At 57.9% G+C, this 9,227-nt stretch overlaps 1 protein-coding gene across 1 annotated transcript in view; it reads left to right on the forward strand.

Moving 5' to 3' along the window:
* The window catches only part of Tlx1 (T cell leukemia homeobox 1), a 4,931-nt gene extending 401 nt beyond the window's left edge, over nt 1-4,530 (forward strand). The window contains exons 1-3 of the mRNA XM_023715465.1: nt 1-194; nt 2,126-2,327; nt 4,308-4,530. The exon at nt 1-194 is cut by the window's left edge and continues 401 nt beyond it. Of these exons, the coding sequence (XP_023571233.1) occupies nt 1-194; nt 2,126-2,327; nt 4,308-4,530 (619 nt within the window). The remainder of the gene's footprint in view (nt 195-2,125; nt 2,328-4,307) is intronic.
* Nucleotides 4,531-9,227: the final 4,697 nt, after the last annotated feature.

Genomic DNA, 9,227 nt, shown 5'->3' on the forward strand with positions numbered 1-9,227 from the left:
CGGGGGCGCGCTGAGCGCCGCTGGGGTGATCCGGGTGCCCGCGCACAGGCCCCTGGCCGGAGCCGTGGCCCACCCCCAGCCCCTGGCTGCCGGCTTGCCCACGGTGCCCGCCGTGCCCGGCGTCAACAACCTCACTGGCCTCACCTTTCCCTGGATGGAGAGCAACCGCAGATACACAAAGGACAGGTTCACAGGTGAGTCCGCCTGGCCAAGGCTTGGGCTCTGCGCTCCCGTCCCCGCCGGCTGCCACGACGGCCCGTCTGTCGCCGGGTCGTTGGCTGCTCTCGGTGTTTTTACCCGAGGTGGGGGCCCACCCCAGGATCGCCAGGCTCCCAGAGTTCTCGCAGCTTGGGCCCCACGTCGCTCCTGCAGGACCCTTGCTCCGAGACTCGATCCACGGGCCAATTCAGACAGCAGGAAGAGGGCTGTAGCTTCAGCGACACTTTCTGTCAATATTTGAGGCTCAGGGACCTCAGAGAAAGAAGTGCGCTGGGAGCAAAATGTTCCTTCCCTGCCGGCTGGCGTTTCCCGATGAGGGAGTGAGGCGAGGCCCTGGATCAGACACAAGGGAGGAACTGGCTCTCTACCTCCAGTCCCTCTGCTCGCTCGTTCTCTGCGCTCCAGCCGACGTGCTGGCCGCCTCATTCCGGACTGTGAGCGCCGCGCGCCGAGCTGCCTGGGACAGGCGAACCTTATTTGAGTTCTGTCTCTGTTCGGTGGCGTCTCACCCAGGGCCCAGACCCAGGATCTTCGGGGTGAATAATGCGCAGCTGGCCAGTGATAAGTCGTGGCTGGAGGACGCCTCTCGGATGGGTGCGCCTTTGGTAGCCTTTTGGCTAGGCCCTCGCTGAGGTTCCCTGGAGCTCCTTCCATCCAGGCGCACATCCTGCCTCTTCTCCAGGTCCTCACTGCCCTCTCCCCTCACCCTTCCCGGGATGTGAGATCGTGCTCTTCCAGACCTTCCTGCCTGGCCACGTCCTCCAGCCCCGGTGGGACCCTGCCAGGAGGGCTCATCAGCTGGGCCCCAAAAGAGAGTGGTAGCAGGAGGTCGCTGTGAGGATCCCCAAGCCTGGCACCAGGGCCGAACTATGAGAGGGTGTGTGTACAGACACACACACACACACACACACACACACGCAGTTGTGGAGGGAGACAGGAACAGGAGACGGAGCCTACAGCTAGTCTCAGCAAGAGGACCCCAAGGCCCTTAGGGCTATGCTTCTGAAGACCTGCAAGTAGACTGTTCCCCAGGTTCTGGCCAGATTCTGGTGGGAAGAGCGTGTGTGTGTGTGTGTGTGTGTGTGTGTGTGTGTGTGTGTTTGGGGGGTTGGCACAGATCATTGACTTTGGCTATGGGTCTATGGCCATAACTCAGGCTCTTGTGCCAGAAACCCAGTTTGCTCAGGCCTGAGGAGGTGGGGCCTGGGACCCTACCCAGACCATCAGTCTGGAAAGAGTCTGCCTGAACCCCCCTCTCGTGTGTGTGTGTGCGCGCGCGTGCGTGCCGCGCGCGCACCCCTATAACATTCTCTGCACAAGGCCTGCTCTGGGGAGCTGCTGCCTACCCTGGGGTTAAAGCCTGAATGGGGTTCTGAAAAAGGTATGGTTGTGGCCTTGTATGGCCCTGTGTGCCTGTGCCTGGCTCACCTAGGTGTGCTCACCTGCCAGTTGGGGGGCAGACTTTGTAGAACTGTGTCTGTTGTATATTGTGAGAACCTATGGGGTTCTGATGGGAGGCCCAGCTCTGGACCTAGAAGCAGAGGCCTTGGTTACCCTTTGCCTTTCGCAGTGCACCCAGGGGGCAGGGGAAGCAGGTCAGAGAGTGTTTCTGGTAGTTGGGGAGCCGCAGGCAGGCCCATTAGGGAGGCTAAGAGGTGGGTGCAGTGGAAGCCTCGGCCTGGAAGAGGCCCTTTCCTGTCTCGGGCTCAGCGCCCAGGACTGCTGGGAGGTGCAAGGCCTTGCTTGGGGGACCAGCCAGCGTGCTGGCTTGCTCACTCGCCGACTTGCTCGGGATGTCGGGGTGTTGGGCTTGGGACACCTCCTGACGCTCTGCCGCTTGCCTCTGCCGTCTGTCTGTCTCCCGCTCCAGTGGCCCTCTCACCCTTCACTGTAACACGCCGTATAGGTCACCCCTACCAGAACCGGACGCCCCCCAAGAAGAAGAAGCCACGCACCTCCTTTACACGCCTGCAGATCTGTGAGCTAGAGAAGCGCTTCCACCGCCAGAAGTACCTGGCCTCGGCTGAGCGTGCTGCCCTGGCCAAGGCGCTCAAAATGACCGACGCGCAAGTCAAAACCTGGTTCCAGAACCGGCGGACGAAGTGGAGGTGAGCAGGGCCGGGCTGCTCGGCCTCCTTCCCCTCTCCCTGCGCTGGTTTCTGACCCGTCCTCCTGTAAAGCTTAGGGGAGCTGGAAGCAGTGTGGCTGGCTGGGTGGAGATTCCTGTGTGTCGCCGAGGTCTCAGGGCTTTTGAGCAACTCTTTTGCTGTGGAGATGCGTCTGGTTTCCCTCGCCACTTGGGCATGTAGGACACTGCGGGACCCCGACCAGGCTCATTGAGTCCTGGGGGGATTTTTGCTTGTTCAAGTCTGTATTTTCCGGGAGAAGTTCCTTGATCCTAGAGGTCTGGAGGCAAAATGGCCAGCACCTTGTGCTCCAGCGATCAGCAGCATTCCGGCCCCAGACTGGGTCCTTCTGCGGCTCTTCCCCAGGCGCCGGATCTCTGCCAGCGTTCCCCACCGTGGGCGAAGGGAAAATCAATCGGTGCCGGCTGTGGCGGGGTTTCACTGGTCCCACTGAAAGGGGGATCAATTAGGAGCAGATGTGTGTGTGTGTGTGTGTGTGTGTGTGTGTGTGTGTGAGAGAGAGAGAGAGAGAGAGAGAGAGAGAGAATTTTCCCTTTTGCTGTTAGAGCTACGCTTACTACACACTCCGTTTTGTTTTTCACACGCTTGAACCTTACCTCTGGGTTTCGATTTCGGCTCTCTTCGACCCTCGCGCGCTCCTCAACAGCCAGATCTGTACACCCTGAGCGCCTTCCCAGAGGCACTCCCCTCACCTCTTGCCCCGGGTGTGCACCCTCGGTGCCACATACGACAAACACACAGGCACACATGCCATGGGAAGAGAAGGCGAGAGAGTAGGGCGAAGTCTGCGGCGCCGGCTGGCCGGCCCGGTCCGAGGCTGCGGGAGGAAGGAATTGGAGTTTCCTTTTCTTAAGAATGAAGGCGAGGAATCTGCCTGGGATTCCGCCCGCCTTGGGGCCACAAAGGAAGCCGAGGCCCCGCGAGTTTACTGCCCCCCACCAACATTCCTGCTCCTGGGGAAGGGGCGGGGACGGGCTCGGCCCTGAGGAAGCTGGTAAAGAGCGGGCCAGGAGGCTGGGGCGGGAGGGGTCGCCGGTATTTTTGAGGTTTACTGTAGGATGCAGCCTGGGAAGGGGAGGAAGCCAGACCCCTCCAGAGAGGGTGCACAGAAAGGCAGAGGCAGGCAAAGAGAAATTGAAACACAAAGAATCGAGACAAAGATAGATTCCCCCTTTCCTGCAAAGAAGGAGAAAGACAGGCTGAAGAAATCTTGTGTGTAATAAAAGAAAGCTTCGGATGAGTAAAACCGACATTTTCGTTTCAAACAAATTCTCTTAATTTGGAGAGGAGGAAGGGGCATCGATCAGAGAAAACCAGAGATAGATAGGAGCTCGATGGAAGAGAAACATTGGGGCAGTTCGAAATGTGGGGAGAAGGAGGAAAGATGAGAGGCAGATACCCCGGCGAAGAGGACGAGCAGCCGAGCAGCCGCTGGAAGAGACCCGCGAACGCTTCGCAAAGCGGCTTCATCGATCGGCTACAAATTGCTTCTGGAGGCCCCGGGGACTCCCATTAGGTCTGTCCACCTTAGAGACAGACGTTTGATCTTAGTTGACAGCGTGGAGGGAAGGCATTAAATGGAATAATTGAGTCGTCACTAGCCAGCCAGTGTCCCACTTGGAGGAAGCTGGTCTGCGGTGGGACCCCCAGCAGGACGCAGGCAGAGGCAGGACCTCGAGCCTGCAAGAGGTTCAAGGGGAAAAGGACAGGTCTAGCTGCTGGCCATGGCCTCTGTGCCCTGTTCTTTAGGGGAAGGGCGGCCCCTGGGCCCTGCAGGCTAGAGAGAGGGATGGCTAGCCTACACCAGCTGCCAGTGTGGTTGTGAGCAGGGCCCGGCATGCTGGGATACCTCAGCTGTGACTTTGGGGGGTTCCCAGGCTCCCTCAGAGTCATCACCTGCACGAGTAAGTTCCCACGAGTAACAGCTTGTTCCCGGTGCAGGCGACAGACCGCGGAGGAACGTGAGGCCGAGAGGCAGCAGGCCAACCGAATCCTCCTGCAGCTGCAGCAGGAGGCCTTCCAGAAGAGCCTGGCGCAGCCACTGCCAGCCGATCCCCTGTGTGTGCACAACTCTTCGCTCTTCGCTCTGCAGAACCTACAGCCCTGGTCTGATGACTCCACTAAGATCACCAGTGTCACATCGGTGGCATCGGCCTGCGAGTGAGCCTTTGCACTAGAGCACCCCAGGCCAAGTGAGAGTCCCTACACTCTGGGCCAAGACTCTCCCCACCCTGTCCTCTGAGCAGGAGGGAACTGAAGCCCTTGCACTGGCTCCCACACTGCTGCCGCAGCCGCTACAGTCTGTCTTCAGTAGAAGTGAAGAAAGGAAGAGCACTGGGGACAGGGAAGCAGGGCCCCTTCCCAGGAGCCTACACGTCCCACGCCTGCTGGAACTGTTCAGAGCCTCTCAGCTTTCCTCTATTTCATTTTATTCTGATTCTTACAAGGGACCAAGCGGTCAGGGAGTAGTGGAGGAAGGGTTTCTGAGATTCTCCAAGGCTGCCCTCTGAACTTGCTCCAAGAAGCCCCTCTATGTCCCACTCAGCACCTACACAAGAGGCCCACACAAAGGCGGTGGCCGTGTCCCCCCCTAGTGTCACCCTAGAACCACAAGGATGCCGTGGCAGAGTGTCCTGCACACACGTGGTTATGGCTTACACACTGCTGACCCTCACCACAGGGTACAGGCCAAGGGTGACCCACGCTAATTCTGAGCAGCACAGTCCCCTCCGATGCAAGGCCACAGCCACATTGTGACACACGGCCTGAGACACCATAGCCTCACCTGGCCCCCAGGGCCCCATCACATACCCCAGCTGAACCTAGGTATGACAGACAGGTTGTCCCCCAAACTCAGTCCATTCTCCAGATCGTATTTGTAGGGAGGGGGGGTTAAATTATGCACTTATAAAGTGTTTTCTGTGTACCATTTTATAAAGTGCTTGTGTAATTTATGTGGAAAAAACCCAATAAAACCCTGCGGATCCGGAGTCAGGGGTGCCGGCTCCTTGCTAAGCCAAATGTCTTGCAGCTGCTTGGATGGTGGAACTGGGGCTTCAGGGATATGATGATACATCAGTGTGAAAGATACCGGGTGAACGGCTTTCTCAGGCTTGGAGGGGGCAAGTTCTCCTAGAATTGCTAGTGTTTGTGAGTTGTGTGTGAATGTGTTGTATGTTGGTAGCAGTGTGAGCAATCAGGATGTTACTGATACTGAATGCTCATGATCATGTGTTTTAACTGTGCATTTGGGTTTCTAATTCGTGCATGTAAATTCTTGTTTCTGTTTAACCAAAACCGAAACTATGGCTGTATACAAGGCCCACTGCAGAGCCGGTGACCATGTGCCGATACAGCTGTCTCACTGTGTAATGGTCACCCATTTTTGTGAATGTGTATGAATTTGTGAAGGCATGTATTAGTTCTCTGTGTACCTATTTTTGTTAAATGTGTGAATGTCTATGGCTGTGTGTCATTAATGGTGAGTACAGTTGTGTGAGATATAATCGTGTGCGAACTGTGAGTTTTCATATGCAGCATGCACTTGTGTGGACAGTACATAATTAGACATTGAAAGTAACGAGGGGTGTGATCACTGGGGAGATGGCCCTGTGGATGTGGGTGGTGGGAGGCGAGTGTAACTTTGGTGAAGATACAGGAAGGGTGGGAAGGAGTAATCGAGGGTGGGGAGTGGAAATGCAGGTACACTGAGAGGGAGCCTTCATGAGCTCTGGGGCACTGTGCTCTTCCCAGCAGGCTGCAGGGACAGGCGCCCCAACCAGGAATCAGAGTCAGGATCCCCTGTGCTCTCAATGGGACTTCCTAGCTCAGCCTGGCCTAGGAGGAATCTGAAGAACTCAAGTTCTAAAGACCTCCAGGGACTCTCCAGACCACTCTGACTTCAGCAGTAGCACACACATCCCCATAAATGTGTAGCTACTGGCTAGACCAACTGCAGACAAATGCTCAACTTCTTTTCTGGAAGGAGTTGGGTATTGGTGGCTCTAGGGAACTTGGAGACAGGAATCTTTTCCTTCAGGATTAGAGAGTGAGCAAACTCTGCAGTTAGAAAGTAAGAGGTTAGTGGGGAGCAGAGTTGAGTGCCCTGTGACTGATCAAAACCACCAGAGCCACTGTCCTAGTTCTGCCCTGGTGGCCATGAAAGATTGCAATACAGGGACAGCAAACACAGCAGCCTGCCCCCAGGAAGGCCAGGGGAAAATTCAGCTGTGTCATTCATGGATCTTCTGGATCTCAGCAAGAGGGTTGCAGTCTCTAAAGGACTTGGGTGTCTTTCCTGCTTTCCCTCTCCAAGGTGGGACATCTGGGTAGCCTGTGTGTGAGATGTAGGGACAGGCTCTGGCAGCAGTGTGTGTGTGTATGTGTGAGGGGGGATTGCAGTAGTTCTCGGGGCCAAGAAAGATCTGGAAATGACCTCTCAAACCAAACCGCAGAATTCTAGCTGCGCAGGTCTGGCTGTCCCTGCCAATCCTGACAGGATGGGGGCCATCACATCTATGTGTTCTTTGCAGAATCCAGTTTATCTCCTTCTTTTGCATCTTTGAAACTCAGGATCATTGTCAGACTCCTGGAAGACTCGAGCCTCTAGACTCCCCCTACCCATAAGCCTGCTGTGTCCAAGGGCCCCCAGAATAGTGGTGGACAGACTATCCAATCTAAGAGCCAGGGTAGAAGCAGGGAGTAGCTGACGCCCAACACAATCACTCCAGACTTTTTCCAAAGCTGCGTGGCCTCTCTCCCATCCGGCCTCTCCCCAAACAAAGCAAGCACAGCTGGGCACCTGATACACCTCTCACAGCTGCAGAACCATGGGGCACCTCAGCCCTGTCGTTGGTCCTCAAACCCTGCCCAGCCCATCAGGACTCGAGCAGAAGCAGGCATCTGGCTTTGTCGCAGCTCCGGACAGAGCGGCCTCACTGGCCTACCTGATTTTGTACTCCCTCGCCTGACTGACTGGCACATTCTCAGGGGCCCTCTGACCCACCTGGGCCCTGGGTGAAGCCTCCCAGCAGCGCCAGACTCCTGGAGGTGTTGGGATCCATGGCACCAAGAGACTGGGCAGGACTCCTAGCTCTCCGCCCAAAATTCGTTGGGCCGGAATCTCAGCAAATCCCGTGTCAGCCGGCCGGCGAGGGGCCAAGCCGCAGCCCCAGAGAGTACAGCTGAAGATTCTAGTTAAGCCTGCAGTGGGTGGAGGCAGCTGAGCAAAGGGGCAGGGACTTGGGGACTATACAGGTCACAGTCAAGGCCAGCTGCTCCAGGAACGGAGCTCCAAACTCCAGGCTTTCCACAGTGCCTGCCAGAAAGATCTCTCTGAACAAAAATAGAAAAGGAACAGATCATCTGAAAAACTGCACTAGGTGCCTGAGAGGAAAAGAAGAATTTACAAACCTGTCTGGGCAGAAAGTTCCGCTTCCTTCCTCAGCTGGAGTGAGCCCCCGGTGCTGACTGAATTCCCACTGCCTTTCTGGAGCCCTGAGCGAGGCAGTGACCAGGACCACCTGGCTACAGCGCTGCGTGGATGGCGTCCCGATGGCTGTGGAGGGTGGGTGGTACAGAGAATCTGGCTCAACCTGTTAACTATAATAGAGGCTTTGTGTCGCCAGTTCTGCACTTGGGGCTGTGGAGGCACTGCCTGAGAACTGGTACCCTGTGCTACCCCCCAGGAGTCAGCATGTGGGGTTCCCCTGGCTCAGAACCCAGACAGGTGCCATGTTTGCCTGACCTGGTTGGTGGCAGGCAAAGTGGGTGGCAGGCCCAGGAGACACCTCATGAGCGTCTCCCTCCAGGCAGCACAGAGGGAGCCCTAGGTTCCCCAACCCCGCTAGGGCCCCTCCCTCCAGATCTGCCCCCGCCCCTGGTACCCACTTTGACACTGTCCTTTTGTCCTGTTTCTCCTCAGGACTTCTTAGTGGCCCAGGCCTCCCTGATCTACAGCCAGGCCCCAGTCCAAGCAACTGGCAGAAGCTGCGACGTTCTCAGAGCCACTTAAAGTGGCCTGGCCAGCATGTCCTGGCCCCAGGTCTATCCTGGCCTTGTTGGTCAAGGCCAGCTGCCAGGTACAGCCCACCTGCACCTTCTCCTGGATTTCTTGTCCTGGGGACTGACAGGAACAGACTGAGGGAGAGCCGAGGCCAGACCAGGTTTCCCAAGGAGCCAGAGCAGGTTCTGAAAGGTGGTGGGGTATAGGGATGGACATTCCTGGTGTGCGTGGGACGGCCACAGACACTTCCGCCCACTCAGGAGCTCCGCCGCCCTGTGACTCACAGGCGACTCCAGCTACACATCTAGGCTGTGCACGACACACAGGGAGCTACAGGCGCGCGTGGCAGGCGCGCACAGTCCGCGGCGCGGCTCACGTCGCCAACCCCACAGCCCCCACTGGCCGGCCATTCCTGGGTGGCTGCCCTCCTTCGCTCCCCTCCCCGTGCCCCAGCCTCTTCACAAGGCCCGGCCCAACTCCATTCCTGGGGCGCCCAGGCCGGTCTTCAGCTTCCAGCCTTGCGGTGGGGACAAGAACTCTCGGCAAGGTCGTGGCCGTTGCCTCGGGGAAGCCTGAGGAAACCAGGTCCCCAAGAGAGGCTGGGCTGCGGTGGCGCGGCGGACTTGCGCGGTCCCCGGTAGGGGAGGTCCAGCCTCGCACTTCCACCCGGTGGTCCCGGAGGCTAGTTTTCTTTGGTGGCTGCAGGGGGGACTTGAGTCTCGAAGGCTGCAGACTGGTGCGGGCCTGGCCCCGAGCTGCGCGGGGCGAGGCGCCGCAGACCCGACGAGCGGGCTCCGGGCGCCCTCTAGGGGCGGCTCGGCGGAGGCGCGAGCGCAGGTGGGAGCGGGGGTCGGCGC

This window comes from Octodon degus, unplaced genomic scaffold, assembly GCF_000260255.1.
Source record: "Octodon degus isolate 3935 unplaced genomic scaffold, OctDeg1.0 scaffold00042, whole genome shotgun sequence".
Classification (NCBI taxonomy): domain Eukaryota; kingdom Metazoa; phylum Chordata; class Mammalia; order Rodentia; family Octodontidae; genus Octodon; species Octodon degus.